Raw genomic sequence first — 18,776 nt, 5'->3', positions numbered from 1 at the left:
CATGTCTTTGCAGGGCATTGCCACCTTTGGGTGGCGATACGCTATAGAAGCCTATGGGCCTACCCCCCTCCCCGTCTTCCAACAAACTCCCCCTCCCCCTAGCAGTATGTCACAGCCATATGTCCTTCCAGCTGCAGGGGGGAGGAGGAGGCACTGGGGACAGCCTCTGAGCCGGGGATGTGACGGAGACCCCCCGCACACCACATCTCAGGTATCGCGGGGGGTGTCTTCATCACTGCTTTGCGATGCTAGGCGCATATGTTAATAATACATACACGCTAGCATCGCTGCGGCGGCGTGGCAATGTATTTTAATACATCACGCCCTGTAAATGTTGGAAGAACAAGAGAGAATACAGTAGCACTGTTTTTCAGCTATCCCATTAGTGGTGCGAAAGTACCAGTTTTGCAGTACCTTCTTCTGCCAGCAGAGACAGTATAGAGGCAGGAACATCTTAACAGTATAACAGGCCCAATGCAAAACAATGCACCGGGGTCCTCCCTACATACTCATTCACACACCTTCTCGCTAAAGGCTACCATACAGTGAATAGTTGTCAGACTTCTGATTGGTTGATAGCTCCAGCTCCTACTAGTGGCCCACACAACATTGCCAATGAGTGCACAGTGTAAAGATTTCTGACCATACATCCACCATTGGTGTGAAGGAAGTCTTTTTGATCCACTGCAGGCCACCAGTACCCCACCCAGCCCCATGACAATTTTTTTGAACCAATTCAAGTTAAACTCAACCGTCACTAGAATGCTACTTTCCTAAATATTACAGGGCCTCTTCTCACATCACACTGATCACAGTATAAATTTGTTCTCAAAATGTGCAAAACCATTTGCACTGCAGGTGGGGCAGATGTAACATGCGCAGAGAGAGTTAGATTTGAGTGAGTTATTTTGTTTCTGTGCAGGGCATATACTGGCTGCATTATTTTCATACTGCAATTTACATTTTAGTTCCAACACACCCCACCCAAATTTAACTCTCTCGGCACATGTTACATCTGCCCCACCTGCAGTGCATGTGGTTTTGCCCATTTTGAGAAAAGGTGTTGCATATTTCGGTCAACAGAAACCAGGACAGAACCTGAAATTTTAGGACTGTTTGCAGATATATGTGATCCCTCCTCAATACATAATAGACTGCTATGATCTCTTTCCATATTGTCTCTGTATATTTTTGTGTACCAAAATAAAAAAAAATCTAAAAACACACCAAAGCCATTAACGCACGGGTCAGTTCTGTCAAAATACTTTCAGCAAGTTTATTATAAAAATATAAATGTTTCCACTACAAATCATTTTACATTAGTCTGAGGCCATCTAAAATTGCACATTGTGAAAACTAAAGTAATACTAGGTAATAAAAAACAACGAAAAAGAAAAGCAAATCGTATAAATGCAGATTATTCAAATCAACGCAACACATAATGTATGCTAAATACAGAGCGTAAACTAAGTATATCAACAGAAATAAATAAGTCAATTGCCTTTAAAATGCAGGCAAACATAATACACAATAATATGAATACTCTGGTTTCGTTTTGTTTTTTTTTCCCAAGTTCTCTTTATGGTGGTGAAGGCCGTGAAAAATCTAGTACTCCAAAAGTAGAAATAATTGAATGCTATGTTCTACATACATTATGTACAGAAACGCCATGCCTCCGATATGAAGAGTTACAGACCTTGAGAAAGCACACAGTGTATATAAAGGTACTATATACCAATTCATGGAATAAATCACCAGCGCTGTGGTTTAAAAAGCTCATTATCATTTCTAGCAGACAGGAATAAAGAACACAATCCCTGCGCTATGGGAAAAATTGAAACAGTCCATTTAATTTTACATTGGTCTAAGTGGCAGTCTGACATGTTGCAGGCTTCAACACAGTTTCGACCTACGGAGTGAGGTCTACAATAAATGACTTTATATAAACTGCTGTAACATCCTTTCTCTATAACTGATAATTAATGACGTGCATTTCAGGAAACTGAATACATTGCTGAAACATTAACTACAAGAAAATCTGTCAATGAAAATGTAACAACATAATACACGCACTTGATTTGCGCTGAAGTGCATGAAGCGGTCTTTATTGTCATATTTTTTATTTTGCTGGACATATTTTTAGTGTGGTGATTATACAATAGTTACTGGTGTAAAATAAATACCAGGGCAGTGCTGTCATTACTGGCAGTGGTGGCTCCACCCCCTCTGCATGACATCACGACTCGTGACATCATGGGGGAGTGGCCGGCACAGAGCACAGTAAAGCTACCAGAAAAACAGCCAAAACCAAGTATTTGTATATATTTTTTAAGTAACGTAAATTTATAAACCAATGTATAAATTAACAGACTATCCCCTACCCCTTTCGACCTCCAAGTTAGACTTAATTTTTTTTCCTTTTAAGGACATTTCTATACACTTTTTTTTATAGTATGTTACCTTGAATTGTTATAGTTTTATTATTTATTTTATCTTATGGTTTACAGACATTATTAAATTGGGTCAGTAGAAGAAGTATGTATGGAGATCCCTTTTAAGTGTTTTACTTTTTTATTTTTTATTTACTTTTTTATTTTAGAGAGACAAAATTTGTGTGAATTTTTATATTTTTCTAATTTTCTTGTAATAACAGCAGGCAACCACATGGCTAACAAAATGTTTAAATGAATGAATTGTTTTGATAAATCTGCACAGAAAAACAACAGATATTGCTTGATACATATGTAAACCGTTTGTTTGGACCATGATGACAATATTTCCAAAATCTTCTCTGTAGACATAGGGGGATATTCAATCCCCGCTGCTATTTCCCCCATCAGAAATAGCGGCGGGCACCTATTCAATGCTGTCTTTCCCGACAGCATTGAACAGGCATCTCGGAAGAATGGGCCCGACTTTAAAGCTGTAGGGCATGTTCTGGGGAGAACGGCCATGCATTGTCAAGATCACCGCCATATCTCCACGATCCGTAACTTGTGGCCACACTCCCTTTTTGCCGATCGGCAGGCGAGACATTCAATCCCACCTACCGATATGCAGTCAAGGAAAACTAAAAAGTCCAGGGTCACAGCTGTCGAGACGGACCAACAGTCGTCACCCTGGATTGAATACCCCCCATATTCTATTTAAAAAAAAATTAAAATATTTGTCTCAGCTTTAAGTTTTATATAGAATAATAGAATAATCTTTAAAAGGGAACCTTTAAAATTCTATTCATGGCTTTGAAGTCAAATAAAGTGATAGGTAGGAACATAATATTCTGCACATTAATTGTTTGTTTCAAAAGATTATTAAATTCTAGAGATTCTTTACATTGTCACATACAGGCTACACTGGAAGTATTTTACTGAATTTTAATATGTATTAAAATAGAAATATGGTAACAAAAGCCAAACGTACTTATAGAAATAAAAAAAAACCACAAATAAATATTAATTTACCAATGATGGAGAAGCTGATTGAAATAACAACCTGCAAAAATGGCTACCATGCTATTACAAATACATACTTTAACAGTATTGAAAATAATTAGACCTCATTTAAAGTGAACCTGTTACGTACAATAGAATATGTTCATTATATAGTAAATTCCGAGAGCCTACAATTAAAACGAAACGTGAAATGATTATATACTTTGGAGGATAACCAGGCGCATATTTAGTGCAGCATAGATCCAGAGGGCAGCATGAAAACGGTATTATGAGCATTTTATATAATTGTTTTCTAATTGGTCTTAAACAATTAAATATTTCCAATGGCAGGTGAGGTTATGAATGAAATGAGTATACAATTAGCATTTAGGTTGGATTGAATTGTAATGCCTTATCGCTGGATGAGAACTTGAATATCTCTGACACTAGGGGGGTAAATTTGCTAAGCAGTGCTTTATAAATGAGCAGCTGTTTTAGCCACTGGAATTAAAGGGAGAATAATATAAAATTTGAAATATGCCTGGTTTTGTATTTAATAATATCGCCTCATCAAATCTGGGTATACCCTTGCAAACGCAGGCATGTCACATGAGTGCATTCGGTGGGGTGGCATTTACCTGCAACAAATATGCTCAGCCTAGAGAGCAGGTCTGTAGACCGCACCGCGTGACACCACCAGATGACACCAAAAGTAGATAGATGCCACATTTACACAGTGCAGAGATAGTCTCTGGGAGGAGCGCCAGTATCTCAGGAGTACTGGCCAGGGCCCCAAAATGAAGGCCATGCCCCTTTCTTGTCAGACCACACCAGTTCCCAGGAAGGCCACTCCCTTTTTCAGGCAATAGGTGCATTGGGTCCTAATTTGCACTGGTTGACACCGACTCTAGTGAAACCACTGGCTATCAGTTACTTTTATTCTCATTTATGGGAATATTTATTGCTGTTTACTAAATTAAATTAATATAAGAGAGTCATGCTTGAACCAAGGACTTCCTAATTCCCTCCAAATTGGCTTGTGTGTATTTGCTGTATAAAATGGTAACAGAGTTCCAATCATATAACTTTGTACCATCTAACACAAATTTATCTCCACCCATTTCATTTTTATAATTTGCGCTTCTCGGAGAACAACATTCTGTAATGCAGATGCTTCATCAGGGAATTAAAAGGTAATAAATTAAAAGTTTTTCGTTTTTTTGTATAATGTCACTCTCTAGGACAGTGGTTCCCAACCTTTTTTCTCTCCCGTACCCCTTGATTAGGCTTTTCATTTGTAAGTACCCCTCCTCTCAATTTGAAATATCCACAGTACTTATGAGTGGAAGTGAGCAGTATGCGTGTCCTAATATTAAGGAGTAGCCGTGGACTAGTATATGTTCAGGAATCAGGACCCTCTTTGTCTGGCCGCTGGCTGTGTATTGTCTCCAGAGTTCCCGCTAATGCCTGTAAAATTAATGCTTCTTCCACCCATGTCAGTGCGGGGCAGATGTTTGCAGGTAGCTCTCAGTGGATTGCTGATTGGGCAAAAGCACGAGGAGACACAGATGACACTGCAGATGGAACCGGAAATGACACAACGTAGTTCGTCTCCATGTCAATGGTAGACTTCTTTTGCCATTGAGAGACTTTTTCTTCTTCCGCCATTACCAATATTATTTTCAAGTACCCCCAACTGGTCTGCAGAGTACCCCCAGGGGTACTAGTACCCCATGTTGGGAACCACTGCTCTAGTATATGAAAACTGTCCACTAGCTGATGTACCTATAGTTCTACTGATACAAAAGAATACTGCATTTAAAAGAACTCCAGGAATCCTTGACAAATTATAAGTACGCTTGCAGAAACTTAGCAGGACTGAAGATATTGGTCGTACGTCATCATTATAATTTTGTAATACCTATTAAACAAGTGAAGGGCATATAACACATCCCACCCCAGGGATCCTGCTGTAAATGCACAAAAGAGAGGATTTGAGTTCGGTTTAGACTTCTGCTATACTGACTCTAGGACATGCAAAGTGGTAAAATAATAACCATGTCATTAATTCACAGGTAATTCTCAGTTGGGGATGACGCTGGATGGGTTGATAGCAAAATTCAGTTAATTATTGCTTCTTATACTTCATAGGCATTTTATTTTGGGAATTTGACATATATTGTCTTTAACAATCAGTCTTAGGGCCGAATTCAATTAGTAACGGGGTGGGGTGAAAAAGGGTAGTAACCTTTAATGCCTGAGGATATTCAATTCCAGTCCCTTTTTCACCCAATACTCATCTTAAATGACCAATAAATTAATGTGTTAATGGACATAAACCCATAGAATTTGTGATAAGTTCACGGACCTCTGCATTAAGAGGATTGCGGCACACGGTAAAACCACTGTTAAGTGCAGCCTGTGGGATGCCATTGGGGTTTATTGTATAGCCACAGGGGATCAAATAGCCAGCCATAAATTACGACTAATTGAATTTCCCCTCGTGGCTACACTTAAGGTATATGAGGGTGATTTTTCTAAAGCGGCCTATTTTCTTAGATACACTCCATAACAAAATGCACCTGACAGCACCTGCAGTGTAAACATCTCCTGTCTCGAAGAGCAATCCTGTATACACCCCGGCCTATGCCAATGACCATGCTTTCTTTACTGTAGCTTTCAAACTCAATGACTTCCATAGGTAGCTGTGCATCTCCATGACCAGACATGGCGAGTGGAATAGCAAACATGGTAGGAAATACAAAGGTTGGTTCTTTTCAAAGACAAGTTGTCCAACTGTCATTTTTCATCATCCAGAACTCTGAGGACAAAGTACCAGTTGCCTTCTAGTGCAATTGAGGCTTCCGAAGAACTGAATTTACTCTGAAATACCAACTGAGAATAGCCTGGGTTAGACTGGACAAAAACAAAGATACAATTCTTGAGCTCTTGCTAGTCCGGATAGAATGCTATAATATTAACACGGAACATAAACCATTTTCATGACAGGTTCACTTTAGGGATAATAAAATGTCCTAATTTCCAGAAATTCGTATAAAATGATAATAAACTGTATATAGTGTATTGCAAATCGTGTGGGCTTTTTCTCCTGCTGTACCCTGTGATCATATCCCGATGTTCTGTGTTCATATCCCGATGACCATCCGTGGTCGATGTCCTCCAGCCTTTTGACAGCTTTACCGTTACACATTGTCTTTATTTGCCAGAAATGTAGCCTTCCTAGCGAAGAAGTAGAAGAGTTTTCACTCAGATTTTAAGGCATTATTACTCCGAACGTGTGAGGTTTACATTAAGTCCGAGCTCCTCACAGCATCCTCTCAGTTTGTTCAGATTTAATTGCACCATATGTTGAAGATACAGCTTCCTGTATATTTGCTTTACACATTAACAGGTCCGTTCTTTGTGTGGAGTTCTTGAGGTTTCATCGTACTCATCATATGCTTTCGGGGACCAATGATTGTGACACCGACTGTCTTCATATCGCTGGAGGAAAATAAAGACAAGATCAAATGGCCAATTAGATTTGTTTAAAGCAGAGTAGAAATGTTAAATTGTCACATTAAATATAATTGGTGGCTTCGGGGCTTTAATTTGTCAATAAAGCACGAATAGTTTTTATGCACAATGCAACCTTATGTGAAAGTCGCTGATAACAACAGAGGTAAATAAACAAGTAACTGCTTCTGGTACTTGCCAAAAGTAGAAGATATTTTATGAAGTAAAGGCTGGACCTAGTATTTCTTGTAACCAGTCATATATTATATAGCGTGATACAGAGAACGACAGCAGATCCTTCAGTCTCTGCTGCATTGAAGCTTGGAGTCTACCACACACACTGCCCTCACATAGGGGTGATTCAACATAATTTTGGTCCCCAGCATATTCATGCAGGGAACTGATGGTACGGCTCTGCATATGGGTGATTATACACATGTGCAGGATCACTGTGCGAACACCTTCGGCGATTATCACAGTCTCCGAGGCAATTGCACGGGGAGGAAGCACGAGGGAGGGGGGCTGGAGCAGGGGAACGTCCAGAGTTTTATGGGCGTCCCCAGAAGAACGCAGGCGGACCAATGTCTGCCAGGGGTGGGGGCGACTGACATCACATGAAACCGTCAGCCGCCGCTTCGGGCAACCATCAAATGATTTCTCTCCCTTATACTGTTTTTTTTTTTTACATAGAGCATTGATTTCCAATTTCAGTCCTCAAGGCAAGCTATGGGGTAACTATACTGAAGCTTCTTACAGCAACAAGTGGGGATGTTGCCAATAGCAAGAGTTTCTCTATATTATTTTTTAGGATACAATAGAGAATTGAGAACTAGAATCTGATTGGTTGTTATAGGTGACATCCCATTTTTTACTTTTAGAAGCTTTAGTAAATGTATCCCAAACAGTCCAGGTTTTAGTGATATCCATGCGGACCTTGAGATCCGACGCTGAATCTTAAACTGTACATGGTAAGGTAAAAGGTATTATATCCCTATGTGACAGTTAATACACGAATATAATTAGCTTGGGTTTCTAGCTCTCTAAAATGTTGGTAAATACCCCAAATTCAGTAAACCTAAACTCATTCCTTGGCCATTTCTCACACTGACCTATCTTGGGCAGTGGTGGTTTTTACCTACTGTATGGGCTGCAGGGCTGCAGCCCCCCCAGGTAAAATCTGCCACTGCCTAAAGTGAAACCAGATGCAGTCTGTGAGACTGCTCTTGCTTCACTGTGACTGACAGTGACTTCCTATTGGAAGTCCAACCTGCCAGTCACAAAGGCATCTCATTGGGAGGTGTTCCCTTCCTCTGGGGTGCCTCACTGTGCGCAAATGCGCAGCAGCCCCCAAAACAGGCTTTGCGCATACGCAGTACGGTGGACCATACTGCGCATGCGCCGGTCCTTCGGGGCTGCTGCAAAAGCAGGCCACAAAGGCTGGCGGCCAGCGCATGAGCAGTACTGAAGAGGCTACTGCGCATGCGCCTGCCACACGAAGGGTACCGGTGCAGGCAGCTAGGGCATCAGGGGATCGCGGCAGCCCCGCATCGTGGCAGCCCCCCTCCTCTGGAGAGGTAATAGCCGTTACTGATCTTGGGTCACCAAATCTACTGCTGCTGAGAGGATTTCAATAATATATATAGAGATAGTCTGTTCTGGAGTTAAAAACTGTAATTAGGGTGCTGAATGACCTCCTGACAGTCTGGATTTAAACGTCAGTAGACTGATGTCGTAATCCCAACTGTTAAAACCCTGACACTCGGAATCCCGACTTACTGGGGCTACACTCCCTTGTGGGGGTCCACGAGAATATAACCTGTGGTGAGCGCAGCCAGCCACCGAACCCTTCTTTGCGCTCGCCCCACTGTCTGAGTACCGTGAATCAGGATGCCGATGTCGGTCTAATGACCATCGGAATCCAGACGGTCGGACCTCCATACCAAACCCCTGTGATAAGACCATAAATAATTTGTATGCTTTGAAAAAAAGACATGCAATGTTGGACGTAACCATTATGATAGAATTAGAAGTCCCAGCATGCCCTGCCAGCCGGACCATAAACTTCCTGCTATGCTGCATAGAAAACCATAGCAAAAATTGGATTTCTGGCTAATGTGGAGCTACAAGTCTCAGAAGATCCTACCACCTGGAGAATCACAAGAGTTCCACCATGGCTCTGTAGAGGTTGCTAGAAAATGCCATAACTTTCTGGGATTTCTAGTTTCACAATAGGTGGAGCGAGAGCAATAGACTCTGTCTGCTGTATACAAAAATATACACGGTTAACAAAGTAGCGTACAAATAACTCCAGCCATAAGTAAAGGCCTTAAAGTACCAATTATGGACACAGACTTCCTAAATATAATGTAGGACTCCGTACAGTGATGTCAGAATACAATTCCTCCATTATAGCTAATATAAAAAACTAAGCCATCATCGGATATCCTTAGCAATCCCTCATCAATGCTATGCATGCTTAGAGAGATTACTGTTTAATGGGATCCTGATTAAGACAGGAAGAGTTTTACATAGTAATTTACTTAAAAACTCATCAGGTAATTACACTCATTAGCAGTCCAGCAAAATGTCATTTTTTCATTAACTCTGGAGATTTCTCTATCCCATAGTTCAATGGTTTCTTCGCTTTTAACGGTGGAAATTGCCAGGGTGTGGATCCTGCTATTTTCAGCAGAACACGGAATTATTGGGGGTCATGAACGTAATGCACAATGTTTATTCAGCTATAATTATGGCATTATTTTACGCAGCTGTAATAACGGAGCACTGTCCATACATCCACCATTTCTAATAAACAAAGTGATCATTTTTAGGGATTTAAATTTCAATGCTGAAATCTGGTCGGGGGGACGTGATTAAACCAAAATGCCATGCCTTACATCAGAAAGCAATGGTCAGCTTTTACAGTTGTGATGTCATTCGAGTTCTATGTATTACATTAATCACTAGGACACTATAACCATGTTTCTATTTACTCATTTGTCAGTTACTGTATGTATTAAGTTACCATATTCAAATTTTTGTTCTCTCACTTTTTATTATATAGATTCATACCTCCCAACTGTCCCGAATACAGCGGGAACGTCCTGGGTTCTGGGGACATTTCTGCATCCCTCCCGAGGCCGGCAGTGTCCCGCAGCGGAGGGGGGCAGTTGGGAGTCCCCCTGTAATCCGGTAAAAAGAAACTGTGCGCATGCGCACAGAGTCAATTCCCACAGCAGAGAGGCTGGGGGCTGGCCAGCAGCTTACAGAGTTGCTGGTCAAGCCCCCAGAGCAGAAAAAATGGGGGCATGGTCTCACAAGAATGACACAATTTTAGTCCACACCCCCTTGTCGGTACACCATGCCCCTTATTTCTGGGAGCACCCAGCTGTCCCACCTTGGAGGTTAAAAAAGTTGGGAGGTATGCAGATACTGTAGGTACCACAGTGATTCTTCTGAACATCTTTATCTAACACAATCCTAGTAATCTCTTACAGATTTCCTCATACTGGGCGGGATGTTCTAACATCCGCCGCCCGTTTTTTACCCCCTCCACGGCTACCTCATTTTTACTAATCACATATGCTCTAACATAAGCAATTAGAAATGCAAAGGACATTTGCCGCAGGGCATGCTGGGAGGGATCTTTGACCGATCGCTCTGACGGTGCTGCGGAGAGAAGCTCAGAGGCTTCTATAGGGTATCGCACAAAAAACAGAAAAAATTGGTGAGCCCACCCAAAATAGGGAAGGGATCTAGGGGGGCGCTTGGCAAGAGTAGCTTCCCAGCAGCTGCTGAAAAACAGGATAGTTGGTCCTGTATATACAAACGAGAAAGTGGGGGGGAGGTAGCAGCGCTACAATGAAATAAATAAAAGAATTGGATGATCTTTACAACAAATATTTTACTGAAATAGATATATAAAAATAAGAACATATAAACATGTAAATTAAAATAGTCGACATAGATAGCACAATAAATGAAAGCCCATTGTCACACAAATATATAGCAGTAGGAGAGTCCGTTCCTATTTTGCCCGGATAGGGGGGGGGGGAATTGGGGGATAGTTTGGTGGGTATAATTACCACTCCACACTTAGTTGGTATAATTGTCCTTAGGTCCACGTGGTAGGCCCAAGAAGGCAAAAATCACCGAAATCCACTGGAGTTTGTGTCTAGGACAGTTTTGTAGATAACCTCAGGTACCTGGGTATTGTGTGCGGTAATATTCCAGATGGTGGTGTCCCCAGTTGGTGGAGAGGGGCAAAGAGGTTATTTTCCTGGGCTGGTCCGGACTGCGATCCAATATAATGGTGACACCTTTGATAGAGCTGCTGTGGCAGCGAAACGCGTCAGAAGTGCTGTTGCCCCTTTGCCACCATCATTATATTGGATCGCAGTCTGGACCAGCCCAGGAGAAAACCTCTTTGCCCCTCTCCACCAACTGGGGACACTACCATCTGGAATATTACCGCACACAATACCCAGGTACCTGAGGTTATCTACAAAACTGTCCTAGACCCAAACTCCAGTGGATTTCGGTGATTTTTGCCATCTTGGGCCGACCACGTGGACCTAAGGACAATTATACCAACTAAGTGTGGAGCAGGAATTATACCCACCAAACTATCCCCCAATCCCCCCCCCCCCCCCCCCAATCCGGGCAAAATAGGAACGGACTCTCCTACTGCTATATATTTGTGTGACAATGGGCTTTCATTTATTGTGCTATCTATGTCGACTATTTTAATTTACATGTTTATATGTTCTTATTTTTATATATCTATTTCAGTAAAATATTTGTTGTAAAGATCATCCAATTCTTTTATTTATTTCATTGTAGCGCTGCTACCTCCCCCCCACTTTCTCGGTTCTATAGGGTATCGCCAGCAAAAGCAATAACAGGGTTTTTACAGCATTTTTGCTTTAGAGCAACTCCCCCGCTGCCCCTTCTTCCCACAACTAGAAATATTGACAGCACAATTCTAATTTTGTCATGATCCAGGCTTGCAATGCACACAAACAATGGGTTCAGTATGATTTAACAACAGACGTTTGACCGACCGTCATTTTACCGACACCCATTGACCGACAGCCAAGATACTGTAACGGTCAAATTACCAACATGGCCAAAATACTGAGATTTAACATGCCAACATATGTTTCTATAATTTTTTGGTGTGTATATCGATATAGGTTGACATAAACAACACCTAAGTGTACTTTATGTCTGTGAGTGAGTCCCCTCGCATGGCTCTCTGCGCTCACCATGCTTCGGGCGCGGTGCCTCACTGCACTTGGCACACTAGTATATTACCCCTCCAGGTCCACTGAGATGCTAAAGTATAAAAAGATTGTTTTTGGGCAAAAATTACTTGAAAACTCATCTCGACATGTTGACCTTTTGGCATGTTAGATGTCTGTATTTTGATCATGTCCATCAGTTGAACATGTCGGTATAATGAATGTCAGTATATTGACCGTGTCGGTATTATGACTGTCAGTCAATGGGTATAATGACCAACTGTCAAATGTCTGTCTGTACATTGACTGCATCCCCAAACAACACAAGTATCCTCAGGAGAAAATGTCCATCGAACCGGTACTACATACAGTATGACTGGAGAGTAGCACCCATCTAATCAGTTGATGTCATTGGACCAAATATCCCGTCCTCTTTACTAGCGTACTGATAGCCAGACGATGCAAACCTTAAGTCTTGGCAATGCGCCGTCCACACTTCACATTCGCATAAAGTGTATTTTGAAGAACAATGGTTCAACTGCCCAGCAATATATTTCATTGTATAATTATATAATCTTGCCAACAGATCCTTTCTCTATTAGTCATTGCAGCCGACGTTAAAAACAAGTGTTTTCCTCTCATACTTCTGCTATCACTCTCTCAGTCAGCTCTCAAACTTCTGAAAACATATCCATCCCTCAGGCATTCTTCAAGTCTACGGAGTAATCCTAAACATAGGTTTTGTTCATTATATACTGATAATACCTTCCTAAAACCCTGGTTAGTCATCCATGCTAAACCGATGACATATGTACAGCACATATTCTGTATTTTGTACGGTAGGGCTCCAGAAAGAAATTTAATTATTTTTTTATTTGTAAAGATACCCCCTGTACAATGCGGAACACAATGAACTAGTGAATGATCGCTAAACTCAAGACATTTAATTTATCCACAAGTACAGTGAAAGCAGATAAATGCAGATAAATGAGTATGGGGAAAAAAGTCTACAGTACTAGTTCCATTGACTCCACAGCTATTTATGTCTGCAGCTGGGTGTGGCATTGGTGGCGCAGTGTTCCTAGGTACCACTTTGTTCCTGCAAGTGAGCTGAAGCACCCTGCACAGATCCTGTCCCAAAATGACCAGGAGTACACATAAAAATTAGAAAGACATCTCTGAAAGGAATCATGGTAAATGTAGTTGGAAGGAAAGGGCGAATTTTCCACAAAGCCACCTACTGTCAGTGCCTGTCTAGGGCCCAATGGGCCTCATAAAGATACCCTTGCCATTCAAAATCTTCCCAGAGGAGCAGTTTTTCCACTACCGCTGGATGTCATAACCAAGGGCGGAGATACCGTAAGGCAGCCCCCGCTGCTGCTTGGGGGAGCGGGGGCTGCGTGGGCGCAGGTTCCCAGAGTGAGTCTGTCACGCTCACGCCACACTATAATGTGGCTGCCTGCTTGAGTTTTTGTGCCACGGCTGCCGCTGCCCATGCGCTCGCTGATCACAGGCGAGTCGGCACGGGCGCGGCCATGACACTGTGTCTGTCAGTGTCATAAAAAAAAAAAAACATTGTCCAATGGGAGGGAGGGAGTGCGGGCAGGCTGTCCAATGGGAGGGAGGGTGGGCGGGCAGGGGCGCGGCCTGGGATGGTGTCAGAGGCAGGGGAAGCAGCAGTGTCTGCTGGTCCCTGCCTCAGCTTCTTCTATGCGTGTGACGTCATTACGTCACACGCTGGAGACAGAGCCCAGAGGAGAGGAGCCGGGAAGCCAGGGAGCAGACTGCTGAGAGAAAGTGTCCCACCCAGTCACTCACACCTAACTTGTTAATGACAGAGGTGAGGTTTTAGTTACACCAGTAATATTTAAAATATATACAGTATATATATATATATATATATATATATATATATATATATTGTATATATGTGTGTGCACTTCAAGCACTGAACTTTTTGTTTTTACTTTAGCATCAGCAGGCAGCCCCTACGCGCCAGACTCTCCCCCCCCCCCCCCCTTCCGTGGCTGAGGACGGACAGACCGTATCACCTCTCTCCCCACCCGGCAGCCCCTCTCACTGGCTGAAGCGGATAGGTGGCCATCATCTCCTCCCTTCCCAAACCATGGCTGTAATTAAAGGGCAGCGCCTCCGCACCACACTCACCTCCGCAGGAGTGCAGGCGTACAGCCACTTCACTTCCCCACCCGGCGGCTACATTCAACTGGCATTCCCAACCCGACGGCTGTGGGCAGCCAGCATCAACTCCCGGCCCGCCCTGCAGCTGCAGTCAGCAGGCAGCCCCTCTCCACCCTAGGGCCGTAAGTGGATTTAAGTCGATATATATTTATTTGTGTGCTTTAACCGTCGTCTGCTCTGGCAGGGACTGCTGCAGCGGAGGAGGATTGTGCCCCTGCCTGTGTGTACCTCTGTCTCTGCCATGTGTGCCCCTGCCCATGTGTGCCAGTGTCCCAGCCATGTGTGCCAGTGTCCCACCAATGTGTGTCCCTACCAACATGTTCCTCTGTCCCTATTAGGGTGTGCCCCTACCCATGTGTTCCTCTGTCTCTGCCCCTGTGTGTCTCTGCCCATATGTGCCTCTGTCCCTGCCCATGTGTTCCTCTGTCTCTGCCTCTGTCCCTGCCCATGTGTGCCTCTATCTGTCCCGTCCTGTCTGTGCCCATGCGTGCCTGTGTCCCGATCTCCTGGCAGTCCCTGTGTCCCTGAATGTTAGCTCAATCTGTGTGACATTATGTAAAGTTTGGCTTAACCGTGTAGCAAAATGTGAATTTCCTCAATCTGGGTGGCATGATGTGAATTTAGGCTCAGTCCAGGTGGCATGATGTGAATTTTGGCACTTTCATTTTGGCATAAAGGTGCCCATACACAAAGGGATCCTGTTTTGTGAGGCGATGGGCGGTTCCTTTCAAAAAGTATGTGCTGAATGTACTTTTTGAACTAGATCGCATCGCATATATATGTCAAAACGCATGCTACTTTAGCACATCGCATAACTATGCAATACGATCTAGTTTAAAACGCACAGAGCACATCGATCCATGTATGGGCACCTTAGTGAATTTTTCTCCATCTGGGTAGTATAATGTGATTTTTGGCTTTGAATTTTGACTCACTGGCAGGTATTCAATGCCGGTGCGAGCGGCCTGCGAGGGGGTTAAACTGCGAGGATCACAGAAAACCAGTGATCCTCGCAGTTTAACCCCCGCGCCGGCCGCTCGCACTATGCAACGTTCCGGGGGAATCCTCACAGTCACAGAACGGCGAGGATTCCCCTAAACTGCGAGAGCCGAGGCTAGTGCAGCAAATTCGCTGTAATTAGCCTCGGCTCTCGCAGCTTTTGGAGGCACATTCGCAAATTCCCCCTCGCTCAAAAAACGGTTCGAGGGGGAATTTGCGAATGAGGGGGGTCAGTTGAATACTGACAGGGTGAGCGGTGACTGCGAGCAAAAAGTCCTGCTCACAGTCACCGCTCGCCCACGGCATTGAATATATGCCATTGTGTGTCACATAAGGTGAATTCTGGTTCATTCTGTGTGGCATAATGTTTAAGGGGCAAGTATAAGGGAGTCTGCTATTGTGTTGCATAATGTATATAAGAGGTATATGGCGTGGCACACTGCACTCAAGACCACACCCTTTTATGTGACCACGCCTCTTTTTAAGTGCCCACACCCCCTAATTCTGTAGCGCATACATAGCACACACCTTATATTTTCCACACCCCCACTTTCAAATTTCCACTTCGACCACTGTATGTATGTTATATATATATATATATATATATATATATATATATATATATATATATATATAAAATGCCATGGGGGGGGGGGGGGGGGGGGCGACACTCATTTTTTGGCTGGGGGGAGCAAAATTTATAGTTACGCCACTGGTCATAACATCACATACACCCGCCCACCGCCCAAAGTCCCTTTGATAGGATAAAATAGTGGACACGCTAAATGGTTTCATCCACTGTATGTGGGCAGTCAGTTTCATTTAATGTAAATATGACACCAGTATTAAACCTATTTACAAAAGACCTAGAGCCTGATTCAGATTTGTACGCAATGACGATGTTCATGCAGCTGAGCATTTATCGGTTGACCATGCATGCACCAAGGAGCTCTATCCATGCCGCCTGCAAACAGCAGCAAAAATATTGTATTATGGATTGTGGGAGGGAGGAGGGCCCTGAACTGGTATCTTCCCTAGGGCCCCATGAGGTCTGTACTGTAGCAGCAGGCCCCGCTTTTGCTGGATGTAATCCTTGATTTTACGGAAAAATTGGAACACTTTTGCTGTCACTGAATATTATGATGAACTGCACACATTTCAACTGTACCGATTTGACTTGCACAGCACTGTTTTTTTTTATGGTATGTATCATCAAACAGCAGCTGCACAGTTTTGTACCAGGGTGCAGCATGTGGATTTCTATAGAAGCATTGTTCAGTGACAGGCTTCTCCCTATGACCTTCAGGGGTTTTCTGCAGTTATCAGAAATCTGCCTTCCCTCAGCCCCCAGCAACAGCTTCAAACAACCAGTACTGGTGAACTGGCTTCCACAGTCAGACTTAATATGCCACCCACTTTACATATGGTGACACCCCTTTACCCAGGACACAGTCCCTTTATCTAATCTGTACCATTTTTTAACTGCTGAAATGTCAGTTGGTATGGGTACAGCCTGGGAGGAGTAATAGCTTCATAGGCTGAGTAGTCGAAGGGTACCCCATGTATAGTCTCCTTCATGCCTAGATATTTGGCAGACATGTACCGGTATATGAGTGAATAGCTGACTCAGTAAAATACTCTGTATCATGTCATACATGCTCGCAGTGTCCTCACATGTGTGCAAATTTACAATTATTAATTATTATTAACAAGTTATTATATAGTGAACCAAATTCAGTTGTGCTTTACAATTGAAAACAGTTAACTGGGTAGATACAGACAATCAAAAAGGTAGGAAGGCCCGGCTTGCAAGCTTACAATCTATAGGATATACAATCTGTTTTTGATTAGCTAGGAAACCACAAGCCAATCATTGTACGGCTAGAGAACGACAGTCCAGCTAAGCTGGTATAAAATGATATCTGTTTAGAGTAAAGAGATATAAATACATAATATAATATTCACATCTTCCATTGGATATTTGGAATATTTTGTTGCTCAGTAATAAACTAGTAGTTGGCTGTATCGTAACCCCTCATAGATTGTCCATAAGAGGGGTTTTCAACATGCGGTCTTCCAGCTGCTGTGGAACTACACATCCCGTTAGGCCCTACTACAGTTTTGCTATTAAAGCATGGTAAAACTGTGGCAGGGCATGCTGGGATGTGTAGTTCAAAAGCAGCTGGATTGCTGCATGTAGAATAACCCTGCTCTATGACGCATACTAGCGGTCACAATCCTGGTTATGTATAGGAAGGAGATACAGAAATGAAGAATACCATTTTCTACATTACTTGGTTACACGTAGTCTTTAAGCTATTGCACCTTTCCTTAATGGGCAGTAGTGGGTTTACAAGCTGTGAAGAAGGAAGCAGTGTTCATTTGCTATTGTACAAGAATATTATGAATTTATTTGAATTACTTACTCTAAGGATATTTTTGCAATAGTCTCGCAGGAGCTGTAGCTGACTCCTGAGAGAATGTCCTTGCACTGTGCGGTTTGCATGCCATCCAGCCAGTCTCCCAGAGGTCGGAATGCGGGAAAGTCAACATTGTTCTGATCTAGCAGGAGATTTGATGGCCTGCAGGACGAAGGAATACTACGTTACTTTATGCCATACTTACATTAAAGAAAAAAATATAGAGCAGAAATAAATAAGGGGCATAGGCAGTGGGGGGCCCAAAGCATTTAGCCTGATTGGAACCCTGTCTAGTATCTTTTAAGTTAATGATTAAATCAAACAATAATAGTAATCCTTACTAACATAATCACAGGAGTGGACAGGGCATTACAGTATCTACCACTGGGTAAGCACCCTCATCTCCTGCTGTTGGTAATCGCTGAATATTAAACACAATAATAACCCAGCTCAATACAGCATTATAATAGCAATACTGAATTAATATATGTCTAAAAATAATTTGCTGAAACCAAGGTCCTGAAAGTGGTTTTAGTTATTTTTTATTCAGGTGACTTATTTAAAACGAGGCATAGGTTTGCGAATGCAGTTCTTCTTAGCACATTCACCTAACATGCTACAAATGTATCTCTATATATGGTTACACATTGGAGCGACAGGCATTTCGACATTGGAAGCCTTGAGCCCTGATTCTGTGTACACATTAGAATTACTTTTATGAAGGACGGAACAATCTTGTTCTGTCCTTTATATGAATAAACATGTCCCTAGTGATATCGCTAGGTTTGATGGGGATTGGTACTAAATCGGGGTGGTCGGAATCCCGACGCCAGAATCCCGACTGTCGAAATCCCGACAAGGGGGGACGTGGATCGCCACGCAGCGGGCTTGGTGCATCGCTACGCTCGGCACACTAATTTATTCTCCCTCTATGGGTGTCGTGGACACCCATAGAGGGAAAAAGTATC

At 42.8% G+C, this 18,776-nt stretch overlaps 1 protein-coding gene across 2 annotated transcripts in view; it reads right to left on the bottom strand.

The window, feature by feature from the left end:
• Positions 1-1,571: 1,571 nt before the first annotated feature.
• Positions 1,572-18,776, bottom strand: part of EPHA3 (EPH receptor A3) — a 351,028-nt gene continuing 333,823 nt past the window's right edge. For both annotated transcript variants that reach the window (XM_083171936.1, XM_083171937.1), the window contains exons 16-17: positions 17,815-17,970; positions 1,572-6,935 (exon numbers count right to left, since the gene is read on the bottom strand). In XM_083171936.1, coding sequence (XP_083028062.1) covers positions 6,830-6,935; positions 17,815-17,970 — 262 coding nt within the window. In that variant the 3' untranslated portion in view covers positions 1,572-6,829. The remainder of the gene's footprint in view (positions 6,936-17,814; positions 17,971-18,776) is intronic.

This window comes from Crinia signifera, chromosome 2 (assembly GCF_055691185.1).
Source record: "Crinia signifera chromosome 2, ASM5569118v1, whole genome shotgun sequence".
In the NCBI taxonomy this organism is placed as follows: Eukaryota; Metazoa; Chordata; class Amphibia; order Anura; family Myobatrachidae; genus Crinia; species Crinia signifera.
The sequence above is the reverse complement of the archived record's forward strand: the minus strand, read 5'-3'. Positions and strand labels throughout refer to the sequence as shown.